General features: G+C 42.3%; 2 protein-coding genes and 1 pseudogene across 3 annotated transcripts; all 3 read right to left on the reverse strand.

The window, feature by feature from the left end:
* Positions 1-484: 484 nt before the first annotated feature.
* Positions 485-1,879, reverse strand: LOC311044968 (beta-1,3-galactosyltransferase 2-like; annotated as a pseudogene). The gene is made up of 2 exons: positions 1,734-1,879; positions 485-1,517 (listed from the first exon to the last, which is right to left on the reverse strand). The product of its transcript is annotated as a beta-1,3-galactosyltransferase 2-like (transcript).
* A 3,508-nt stretch (positions 1,880-5,387) lies between these two features.
* LOC311044969 (beta-1,3-galactosyltransferase 2-like) lies at positions 5,388-6,551 on the reverse strand (the record flags this gene model as incomplete). Its single annotated transcript, XM_084056777.1, has 1 exon — positions 5,388-6,551. The coding sequence occupies one exon, from the start codon at positions 6,549-6,551 to the stop codon at positions 5,388-5,390; it is 1,164 nt and encodes a 387-aa protein (XP_083912903.1).
* A 3,828-nt stretch (positions 6,552-10,379) lies between these two features.
* Positions 10,380-11,584, reverse strand: LOC311044970 (beta-1,3-galactosyltransferase 2-like; the record flags this gene model as incomplete). Its single annotated transcript, XM_084056778.1, has 1 exon — positions 10,380-11,584. The coding sequence occupies exon 1, from the start codon at positions 11,541-11,543 to the stop codon at positions 10,380-10,382; it is 1,164 nt and encodes a 387-aa protein (XP_083912904.1). The 5' UTR covers positions 11,544-11,584.
* Between the last annotated feature and the right edge of the window lie 839 nt (positions 11,585-12,423).

Raw genomic sequence — 12,423 nt, forward strand, 5'->3', positions numbered from 1 at the left:
CAAATCATCCCGACTATCCAATGAGTTAATTGATTTTGCTCCTCCGTTTGCTCCCCAGACGTGGCCTGCTGAAATAATTGCATTGACTTCTACGAACATGGGAGTCAGGGAACAAATTTGGCCTGCTAAATATAATTCCACATTCTATACCATGGCCAATCACACGTCAACCTAGCACTTGTGCCCACGAGGCAGGCTATAATTGTAACTTAACCCAGAGGCAAGGCAAGTTTATTTGTATAGCATATTTCACACAACCAGGCAAGTACTTTACACAAAACGTTAAGGAGTATTAAGAAAAGGTGCAAGAGAAACACATTATAAAAGGACTTATTGAATACAGAACAGTAAAGAGGATTTTTTTTTTAACTTTTAACTTAACAACTATTGTGTATATGGTAAGCTTATAAATGTATATCACACACCATAATACTGTAACTTACCAGCAAAAATCATAATCATAATCATAATAAAATCACGGCAGTTATTGTCCCCAACCCCAGGTGTTGATGCAGGCGTTGTTCTGCAGGTCGGGCCAGTACTTGAGCAGCTCACTGGGTTGAAACCCGTGGGACGTGATCAGGTTGCTGTACATGCACCTGGAGTAGGGCAGCGGTTGAACAGGAACTTTTTGGGCGGCAGTGTGGGCTCGATCCATAGCTCGGCCAGGCAGATCCCCACGTACACATCCTCCAAATGCAGGCGGCGAATGCTCAGAGAGGCTCGGTAGATTTTCGCTGCCAAGTCTCCAGAGAACACGTAACCCATCCCGGAGCAGAAGGTGGGGTACTTCTCATCTGGGTACAGCTCCGGGGACACGTACCACTTATTGTTTTTGTCTCGGATCGGTACTTTGAACATGGTATTTCCTGTGAAGTAGTTTTTCTTGGGATTCAGTTCGGGTTTGAGTAGCTTGTGGATGAGGTAATCGGTGTTGACAAACATGTCACTGTCAGTTTTCATTACATAGCTGGCTTGTGGACAATGCATGGCCACCCAGTTCATCCCCATCAGTGTCTTTATAGTCAGGTTGTTGTATGTAGGTATCCAAGAAGTCCTGCTGAAGGATATCGTGGTGCCTCTGGCTCTCGGACTCCAAGTTCATCTGATGTAGGCGCCCCAGCTCGCCTTTAATCTTCCCCAGCAGGAACAACCGGATGATTCCTAGGCCTGGAGCGAGGCTCTCATTACCCCACGTCTGCCGTATGGCGTCCCGTGCCTCTACCTCAGAGACACGGGTGGTTATCAGCAACACCAGGAATGGTTGAGCTTTTCCCTCTGGGCATTTCTTTGCCTTGTTAATGATGTAGGGGTACGGCCCGGGGGACAGCATGCCACTTGGACCGCCCTCTTCACTTTGGCTGGCTTTAGCTGCCAGAGAGTTCTCCAGACCTGCTGTTGCTGGTGGACCAGAAAGACCACGACCCCCAGGAGCGAGAGGATATACAGGAGTCCAGCGATGCGCGGACGGCAGTGGCGTGTCCTCCACTGCATGGCGTCCAGCGGCTCCGTGGGACCTTTAATCCACTTGGACCGCAGTCACATTGGTCAGGGAAGTCGCAAGCAGCTTCTCACAGCATAAAGCGTGGAGGTAATGTGACGGTAGTTCTCCCGATGGACTCTCGGAGCCAGTGTTTGTTCTCTGGGTGCTATCAGAAAATACAAAGCACTGGCAGGATTTCCTTATTGAATTATAAATTAACACCATAATTGATCATACTACATCACCAGACCTGAGGGAGCGGGAGGGGGCCTGGTTGTTGAGGGCCTTGTAGGTGGCGATCAGTATCCTGAAACCACACCACACGCTTCTGAAGAAACTAGCTAAAGCCTGTAGAATCAAGGTGGCAAAACACACTGGAACTTTAGTTCCAACCATTTCAGTCATGTAAATCAGTGGTGTTCAAACCTTTTCATGTCAAGGACCCCTAAGGGAGCAGTCGAAATTTACAGAAGGGGTCCCCTGGAGGAAAATAGGGGAGGGTCATGCCTTTCTAATTTTAGTCCAAGGGAGGGTCAGCTAATTTTACTTTGAATCCAAGGGAGGGTCATGCAATTTTGAATTGATAAAATAGTCAGTTTTTTATATACCTTTTTAGTACAGCAGAACAGTGGTCAATGACCAAGGATTCAAATCAAGTAACACCTTGGTCTATTTAGAATCAATGACGGTCGTTAACAAGCCATCAACGCACAGCGAATGTGAACGACCCAGTCAAATCTATTCAGCGTCTTTAGGCTGGGGGCCGCCCACCAAGCCAAGATTTAAGTTTTTTTTATTAATAGAAAAATATACATATTTGGGCCTGATTCACTAAGTTGTGCCTAAATAAAGTGACTAAAAGGGTGCGTATTTTCGATAAACACAAACGGACATGCGTGCCAACCACGTGTAAATATCTTATATGTGTGTATCGCCGGTCTTCCTCATTTTTGTCTGACAGTCAGAGGCGCGCTCACGTGGAGATTCATTTGCATTGCTCTGCTCCATGTCCCATTTAAGACCATAAAAGGCAACCGGAAACTGACGGAATACATCACCACTCTTCAAAAGGGACAGATCTACAAGCTGACAAAGCGGCGTGACACACTGCATGACAAATTGTAGATCAGCGCAAGCGAGTCCCTCACGCGACGATTAAACGTTTATAAAGTAAATAGCCGACTCTCACGTGTAATGAAGAGGATAATAATTTTGTTTACAGTTTAACCTCACGAGATAAAACTTGGAATAGATATTATATTGTTACGTCCCCGTCTAGGGGAAAAAGAGATGCAAAATTAGGTGGGAGTGAAACCCGTTTTTATTTAGAACTTAATATATATTTACATGAACTTAAATTGACTTTAACGCGTGTGTGCGGGCAAGGGTGATGGCCTCCATAAGATGAATTTGAGGGAGGAACACACACGTGTTGCATGATGAACTACATGTAAAAACGTCAGAGGCTTGACATGTTTTAGCTGCATACATCCCTAGGTATGTGCAGAAACCGGTTTATAATTTCATGGTACAGAAAGTATATGACGAGAACATATGTGCAAAATGTACATGCAACGGCCACGTAAATGGCAATGACGTGCCATACAACACGTTAAGTTAGATTTCTTTGATAAGACTTTCAGAGGTCCTCTCTCTCTCTCTCTCTCTCTCTCTCTCTCTCTCTCTCTCTCTCTCTCTCTCTCTCTCTCTCTCTCTCTCTCTCTTCCAGGAGATAATAAAACACCTTTCTATCTACTCAGATAACGCCCAATACAAATTCATTAATATAAATATATAATAGTTTTGTTTTAAATGTTCTAGCCTTGACGACCATGCAGTGTTATGCAAAGGTAAAATGTAAATTAGATGTGTATAGTTTCAATGTACATAATGCATTTATTTTTTTGATATTATTATGTTTAGACTGATGATAGGTTATTGATTTATCTATGATCCTAGATTACTGAGTTTATCTTGCTTACTGTAAATCAAGTCTGCTAAATGCCAAAATTGTAAATTGTAATTTGGCTTTTGTAATGTACACGGTGTCCTAGTTATTTGTGTTTATGAAATAGACTTATTTATTATTAAATAATAGGCTCTTCAATCTGACCAGGATTCAATGGGTTTCCCATATCTAAGTTGAGAACACTATCCATTCTGCTACCACTACTACAGATACTACACTGTGCATTTAGCAAGACTGACTAGAGTAATGTTCTAATCAATGTGGAAAGCAAAACATCGGACAGGGATGATGGGGAGGGTTAGGGGTGTCAAGATACACTAATTTCACAATACAATACATGCTGTTGGGCATATGATATCGATATGATACATTATTAATGTTCTTTTCTCATGTATCATCAACATTGGCCATCATCTTTAGTTTAAACTAACTTTATAAAGCACTTTAAAAAACAATTACAAAGTACTTTGTACACACAAATAAATACATTTGTGCAAGCTTAAGGGAGAAGTGAAGTTCTCACTAACTATAAGCCCATTGTTTCAGAGGACAGATAGACACTAATATAACAAATATAATATAATATAACACTGCATGACTATAAATTCCACAAACCTCATATTTTTGTCATCTGGACTTTACCAACCAAGTGCAGCCTAGTTATTTCCAACAGCTCAAAAAAATCTATAATATCAGATACAGTATAATACCATGTAAAGTAAACCATCTTAGATTAGATGTAGGCCTATTTGAGAGTGCAGGGGCATAATTGCTCTGATGCATGTCACATTAACGAGCGTCAACGAGCATCAGCTGACACACAACACCTCTCTGCAGTGCTTTAAACTGAAAGTGACTGGAGTCTGTTTCATTTCTCTCCAAAATACCTTGAATATGATGGAAGACATGATTAATAATTACTGTGATTATGATAAGCTTTACATTTCATATCATACACCATACAGTAAGAACTCCTATAACTTTCACCGGCAAAAAAGAAAAGGTTTATTAAAATGATTTAAAAAATCACACCAGTGTGAAGAGAGTGGTGCCTTTGATGAGCCCCATATTGATGTTGTCATCAATGTTTGTTTATTGGACAGACATACATACATACATACGGACGGACACACGGACAGAGTCAGATATAGGAGTGGTTGGCACCACTCAAAAATATTACGATACAGTATGACATCATGACAATACCTGTAGTCACATTTTAATACCATGATAGGCTATATCGTGGGACAATATATCGTGACACTCTAGGCGGGGAGGGTTCATCTTTTTTTTTTAATCACTTGGGGAGGGTCATTAATTTTTTTTTTTAGTCAAAGGGAGGGTCATGGCATTTTAGATCAGGGCACATACATTTTCTCCAGGGGTACCCTTCTTTAAAAATCGACCTGTCGCAGTGTCACAATAATTTTAACCATATTTTATACTTATAGCATAAGTATATGATGTATGATGTATATATGATGTATGATGTATATGATGTAGCACAAGATCAGAAATGTATTTGGGCCCTAAACCATTCCATGCTACTGATACTGACATGATACTAACCATGATACTGACCATGATACTAACCATGATACTGACCATGATACTGACCATGATACTGACCATGATACTGACCATGATACTGACCATGATACTGACATGATACTAACCATGATACTGACCATGATACTGACCATGATACTGACATGATAGCCTACAAGTCATCAACAAATACAAAACACTGGAAACCGGTTCAAATCCAAAGTAGAAGAGGAAAGTTACATAGTGATGCTTTAACTAAACAACAACTATTGTGTATATGGTAAGCTTAGAAATGTATATCACACACCATATCCTGTAACTTACCCTCAAAAGTCATAATCATAATCATAATACAATCACGGGGTGAAGCAGTTATTGTCCCCAACCCTAGGTGTTGATGCAGGTGTTGTTCTGCAGGTCGTGCCAGTACTTGAGCAGCTTACTGGGTTGAAACCCGTGGGACGTGATCAGGTTGCTGTACATGCACCTGGAGTAGGGCACTGTCCAGCGGTTGAACAGGAACTCTCTGGGCGGCAGTGTGGGCTCGATCCATAGCTCGGCCAGGCAGATCCCCACGTAAACATCCTCCAAATGCAGGAGGCGAATGCTCAGAGAGGCTCGGTAGATTTTCGCCGCCAAGTCTCCGGAGAACACGTAACCCGTCCCGGAGCAGAAGGTGGGGTACTTCTCATCTGGGTACAGCTCCGGGGACACGTACCACTTACTGTTTTTTTCTCGGATCGGTTCTTTGAACATGGTATCTCCTGTGAAGTAGTTTTTCTTGGGATTCAGTTCGGGTCTGAGCAGCTTGTGGATGAGGTAATCGGTGTTGACAAACATGTCACTGTCAGTTTTCATTACATAGCTGGCCTGTGGACAATGCATGGCCACCCAGTTCATCCCCATCAGTGTCTTTATAGTCAGGTTGTTGTAGGTATCCAAGAAGTCCTGCTGAAGGATATCGTGGTGCCTCTGTCTCTCGGACTCCAAGTTCATCTGATGTAGGCGCCCCAGCTCGCCTTTAATCTTCCCCAGCAGGAACAGCCGGATGATTCCTAGGCCTGGAGCGAGGCTCTCATTGCCCCACGTCTGCCGTATGGCGTCCCGTGCCTCTACTTGACGAGCCTCGGTGGCTATCAGCAACACCAGGAATGGTTGAGCTTTTCCCTCTGGGCATTTGTTTGCCTCGTTAATGATGTAGCGATATGGCCCGGGGGACAGCATTCCACTTGGGCCGCCCTCTTCACTTTGACTGGCTCTAGCTGTCAGAGAGTTCTCCAGACCTGCCTCCCCCGGAGGAGAGGAGTCATCTGCATCTTTCCAGAATCTGATGTTATTATGCTGTTGCTGGTGGTTCTGGTTTCCTGTTGCCTTATTGGTGGAGTGTGGCCCGCTGCCTCCATAGCCCACGGGAAGCTTTCTCCACCAGGGCGAAGCCGCGAGGCCCGGCAACCAGTCCCGATAGACCAGAAAGACCACGACCCCCAGGAGCGAGAGGAGATACAGGAGTCCAGCGATGCGCGGACGACAGAGGCGTGTCCTCCACTGCATGGTGTCCAGCGGCTCCGTGGGACCTTTAATCCACTTGGACCGCAGTCACATTGGTCAGGGAAGTCGCAAGCAGCTTCTCACAGCATACAGCGTGGAGGTAACGTGACAGCAGTTCTCCCGATGGACTCTCTTATCGTACAGTACCGTACTGGTTCAACCTGCTTTCCAACCCTACAGGCACAAACCACTTAAGCCTATAGAATCAATCAACACACTGGAACTTTAGTTCCAACCATTTCAGTCATGTACATCAGTGGTGTTCAAACCTTTTCATGTCAAGGACCCATAAATTAAAATCTATTTGGACCCCCATACAAGATTTGTGTTGTTAAAATGATTAAAAATGTTTAACATTTTGTCAAGATTTTTTTTTTAATAACTTTTGATGCAACTGTATATTAACACATTTTTTGTGTGGGCCCCCGGGAAGTCCCTCAGAGACCCCTGGGGGTCCCCGGGACCCCACTTTGAGAACCACTGATGTGAATAATTAGACTTATCGTATCCCTGGGCCTCATCCACTTGTGAAAAAACATTTGCATGCATAGCCTATATACCATACATATGAACATATTATGTACGGTATCGGTATGTGTGTACTCCACTACATCTCAGAGGCAAATATTGTACTTTTACTTCACTACAATTATTTGAAAACTTTAGTTACTAGTTACTTTGTATATTTTGATTATTATTACAAAACATTATCCACTTCAGCCCTATATACATTTTGGTGTGAGCTTGTAGATCTGCTATTTTCAAAAGATGTTTATACATTTGAAAACTTGAAATGGGACATTCTGCATAATGAGTACTTCTACTTTTGGTACTTTTAGTACATTTTGATGCCCAATACTTTTGTACTTTTACTGAAGTACATTTTGAATTCCGGACTTTTACTTGTATACAGAGTATTTCTACATTAGTAAGTATTGATACTTTTACTTAAGTAACAAATGTGAGTACTTTTTCCACTACTGATTGTATGTAGTATAGTATTACTATACTTATGGGGGCCAAATGTCCCTAAAAAGTATAGTAGAATTTGATAAGTATACATTGTGAGGACAATTTCCCTAGTCCTCAGAATAGAAATGGTTGTTTTATGGTTATAAAAAAAGTTAGATTTAGGCTTGATTTGTACTTGTTGTGCAATGCTGTCACATCACACCCAAAATAGCAGATCTACAAGCTCACAACACGTTGTGCTCTGCTTGGGTCCAAGACACTGGCGTGTAATTAAACTCAGGCTTTAGGGCATTGCTTATCAAAGTGGGGTCACTATCATTTTAACCACTTTAACCTTAAAATCCTACAATTAACCCTAACATTTTGTGCAAATCTTTGAATATAGGCCTATATATATATATATATATATATATATATATATATATATATATATATAATTATTTTATTTTTTTGCTTCGCACCAAATTATTTTTGAGAGGGTGGTCCGCAGCCAAATAAATATCATTTTGGTGGTCCTTTACATGAAAAGGTCAAGGACCCCCACTGCTTTAGGGTTAGTATTAAAAATGGCAAAAAATGGGTATGAATCAAATGAGTTAATGTATGTAGGCTACTAAGGCTAGTTACTTTACACCACTGATGGCTCATCAGGGCCTTGTACTGTAAAGTACTTTTTCTTCTTTTATTTCCCAAATTTCATACTTTTAATGTCCCAACTTTCTCACAGAATACAATCTTAAAGTGGAAAATGCAGAAATTGTAAAAAAAAAAAAAAGAAGTCAAAAGCTGACAAAACTAAAAGGAAACTCCCCAGATACGCAAACAATACAATTGTTTGCAACTGTCTTTTTGTTTGCAAATGGACATCCTGTTTGAAGAACTGTCCACCACATCCTGCACATTTAATAAGTCACATATATCTTCCCTGCAAATAAAGCAAGAACATGAGTGCATCACTATGTATGTATACTAAATACTCGGGCCATGTATGTTATGAACGATGCAAAATGCCTTTTCAGGTCTGGATACCAATTTTATCCAATCAGGAGAGAGAACTTACAGGATAAACAAGTGAAGTTGGAAGTGATGACAAAAATGTATCAGACAAAATTGGAATTGGAACAAAATCAAATTGAAACTGATTAATGGGCACTTTTCTCCTGATTAGCTGCAACCCACACAAATATATTTTCTGTTTATTAAAGAGCTGGAAAGACGCCGCTGTTTTTTCAACAATCACTCTGCAAAAATGAAGCATATGGCATTTCTATAGAGGAGCCACTAGGGGGTGATGTGCACCCAAGTAAATCCTTTCAAATGCAGGGTTTACCAAACCTTAACCCAAAGTTATAAAAATACATGAATTAGGGCCAATCTACAAGCTCATGTGTCGTCTTGTGTGATCTAATATTTTCAACATTTAAACATTGAAAATGTTGACATTTATATCTTTTCAAATGACCAATCTAGGCAACAAACTTATGACCCATGAAAAGCGGTCCACAACCCATAATTTGGGAAACTACGATACAGGGTAGTTGTGCATCTTTCTACTAGGTCTAATGCCTTCCCAGTGCATAACCATGCTTAGATCATAAGCTAGGATAACACATCAAAATGGTGCTTTGTGGAATTAAGGTATCAGTTTATAGGGCCTCACGTTAACCAAAGGGAACCCAGGAGATGTATAAGGCAAAGACTTAGTGCAGCAGCTCGCCACTGCAATTAAAAGCAGTGGTGGACAGTAACGGAGTAAATGTACTTGAGTACTGTACTTGAGTACAGATTCTGAGGATCTGTACTTTACTTGAGCATTAGATTTTTTTGATACTTATTACTCTTACTTGAGTACATTTCCAAGACAAATATTTTACTTTTACTCGAGTACATTTCTAGGAAGGCTATAAAGTACTGAGTACTTTTAAGAACACTCCATATCCACAACAATGTTTCGCCATGCAAATCCTTGCAACATGACTTGCAACTACTTGCAACCATTAACCCTAATGGCAGTTGCAAGGAGTTGCATTGGTGTGGTTGACCTTAAAACAGTTTTGTTGCAAGGAGTTGCGACTAGTTGCATTGGTGTGATTTGGCCTTTAGGTTGGCAGTTTTTTTTTCTTCCCTAAAATGCAATTGGCGTAACTTCTGCTCTCACACTAGCCATGTTTCTGGCTTCCCCCTCCGCTCGCCACTTTTTTTTACATCTTGTATGGGTGTATAGGAGTAAAAGCATTTAGTTCTGGTTCCTCAGTAATTTCTATGTTTTTATAGGTGTTTCTGAAGGCTTTGTATAACGTCTACAAGCAAGCACATCAGTGCATGCAGTGCAGGTGGTTACAGAGAGTTACAGTACTTTTCTGAAATGAGTTACAAGGTCCTATAAATTCATTGTGAAAACATTACAGCAATTCATTGATATCAAAATTAAGAAGGAATGTACTTGTACTTTTACTTTTACTTGTACTTGTACTTTAAGTATTTTTCAAAGCATGTACTTTGGAATACTTAAGTATATTTAAAAGCAATAACTTTTTTACTCTTACTTGAGTAACATTTTGACTGAGCTACTATTACTTATAGTGGAGTAAATCTGACCAAGGATTATCTGTACTTGACTTGAGACTTCCAACAGCAATTTTGTTTTTTATTAAGACAGTCATACAATTCTGGGAGGAGTACATCTGAATAGAATGGGAGATAGCAATATACTTTTGATGGAGGTGGGGGGGGGGGGGGGTAAAACCACATCAGAAAAACAGGGGCAAACCAGCAAGTAAACTCTTTGAGAAAGCAAGTGGGAGAAAAGAAAATCATGGTACATTTAAAATTGGTTTGAAGCAGTTATTGTCCCCAACCCTAGGTGTTGATGCAGGTGTTGTTCTGCAGATCGTGCCAGTACTTGAGCAGCTCACTGGGTTGAAACCCGTGGGACGTGATCAGGTTGCTGTACTCGCACCTGGAGTAGGGCACTGGCCAGCGGTTGAACAGGAACTCTCTGGGCGGCGGTGTGGGCTCGATCCGTAGCTTGGCCAGGCAGATCCCCACGTACACATCCTCCAAATGCAGGCGGCGAATGCTCAGAGAGGCTCGGTAGATTTTCGCCGCCAAGTCTCCGGAGAACACGTAACCCGTCCCGGAGCAGAAGGTGGGGTACTTCTCATCTGGGTACAGCTCCGGGGACATGTACCACTTACTGTTTTTGTCTCGGATCGGTTCTTTGAACATGGTATCTCCTGTGAAGTAGTTTTTCTTGGGATTCAGTTCGGGTCTGAGCAGCTTGTGGATGAGGTAATCGGTGTTGACAAACATGTCACTGTCAGTTTTCATTACATAGCTGGCCTGTGGACAATGCATGGCCACCCAGTTCATCCCCATCAGTGTCTTTATAGTCAGGTTGTTGTAGGTATCCAAGAAGTCCTGCTGAAGGATATCGTGGTGCCTCTGGCTCTCGGACTCCAAGTTCATCTGATGTAGGCGCCCCAGCTCGCCTTCACTCGCCCCCAGCAGGAACAGCCGGATGATTCCTAGGCCTGGAGCGAGGCTCTCATTGCCCCACGTCTGCCGTATGGCGTCCCGTGCCTCTACTTGACGAGCCTCGGTGGTTATCAGCAACACCAGGAATGGTTGTACTTTTCCCTCTGGACATTTGTTTGCCTCGTTAATGATGTAGGGGTACGGCCCGGGGGACAGCATGCCACTTGGGCCGCCCTCTTCACTTTGGCTGGCTTTAGCTGCCAGAGAGTTCTCCAGACCTGCCTCCCCCCGACGAGAGGAGTCATCTGCATCTTTCCAGAATCTGATATTATTATGCTGTTGCTGGTGGTTCTGGTTTCCTGTTGCCTTATTGGTGGAGTGTGGCCCGCTGCCTCCATAGCCCACGGGAAGTTTTCTCCACCAGGGCGAAGCCACGAGGCCCGGCAACCAGTCCCGATAGACCAGAAAGACCACGACCCCCAGGAGCGAGAGGAGATACAGGAGTCCAGCGATGTGCGGACGGCAGTGGCGTGTCCTCCACTGCATGGCGTCCAGCGGCTCCGTGGAACCTTTAATCCACTTGGACCGCAGTCACATTGGTCAGGGAAGTCGCAAGCAGCTTCTCACAGCATACAGCGTGGAGGTAACGTGACGGGAGTTCTCCCGATGGACTCTCGGAGCCAGTGTTTGAAATCTATGATGAATTTATGTACATACAGTACCGTACTGGTTCAACCTGCTTTCCAACCCTACAGGCACAAACCACAGCACACGCTTCTGAAGAAACTGAAACTTTTTGTTTGAAGAACTGTCACCTTCCACCACATCCTTCACATCCACCACATCCTGCACAAGTCACATATACTTATGGTACAGTCACTGCTATAGTCCCTGCAAATAAAGCAAGAACATGAGTGCATCACTATGTATGTATACTAAATACTCGGAACGATGCAAAATGCCTTTTCAGGTCTAGATACCAATTTTATCCAATCAGGAGAGAGAACTTACAGGATAAACAAGTGAAGTTGGAAGTGATGACAAGAATTGATCAGACAAAATTGGAATTGGAACAAAATCAAATTGAAACTGATTAATGGGCTCTTTTCTCCTGATTAGCTGCAACCCACACAAATATATTTTCGGTTTATTGAAGAGCTGGAAAGACAGCGGTTTCTCAACAATCACTCTTTAGCAATGACTATAACAACTATCTTTTCAACCAAGAAGTTGAACCCCCAAAAATATCACATTAACAGAAAAAAACTGATTCATTGTCATACGGTGTCATGCACCAAAAATAGCCAACCTACAAGCTCACAATGCATTGGAAGCATTCTGAGTGTTTATCTCCAACTAAATGTTGTACCTACAAGGAGCAAAAATGAAGCATATGGCATTTCTATATAGGAGCCACTAGGGGGTG

This window comes from Gymnoscopelus microlampas, assembly GCF_963454915.1.
Source record: "Gymnoscopelus microlampas genome assembly, chromosome: 5".
NCBI classification, from domain to species: Eukaryota; Metazoa; Chordata; class Actinopteri; order Myctophiformes; family Myctophidae; genus Gymnoscopelus; species Gymnoscopelus microlampas.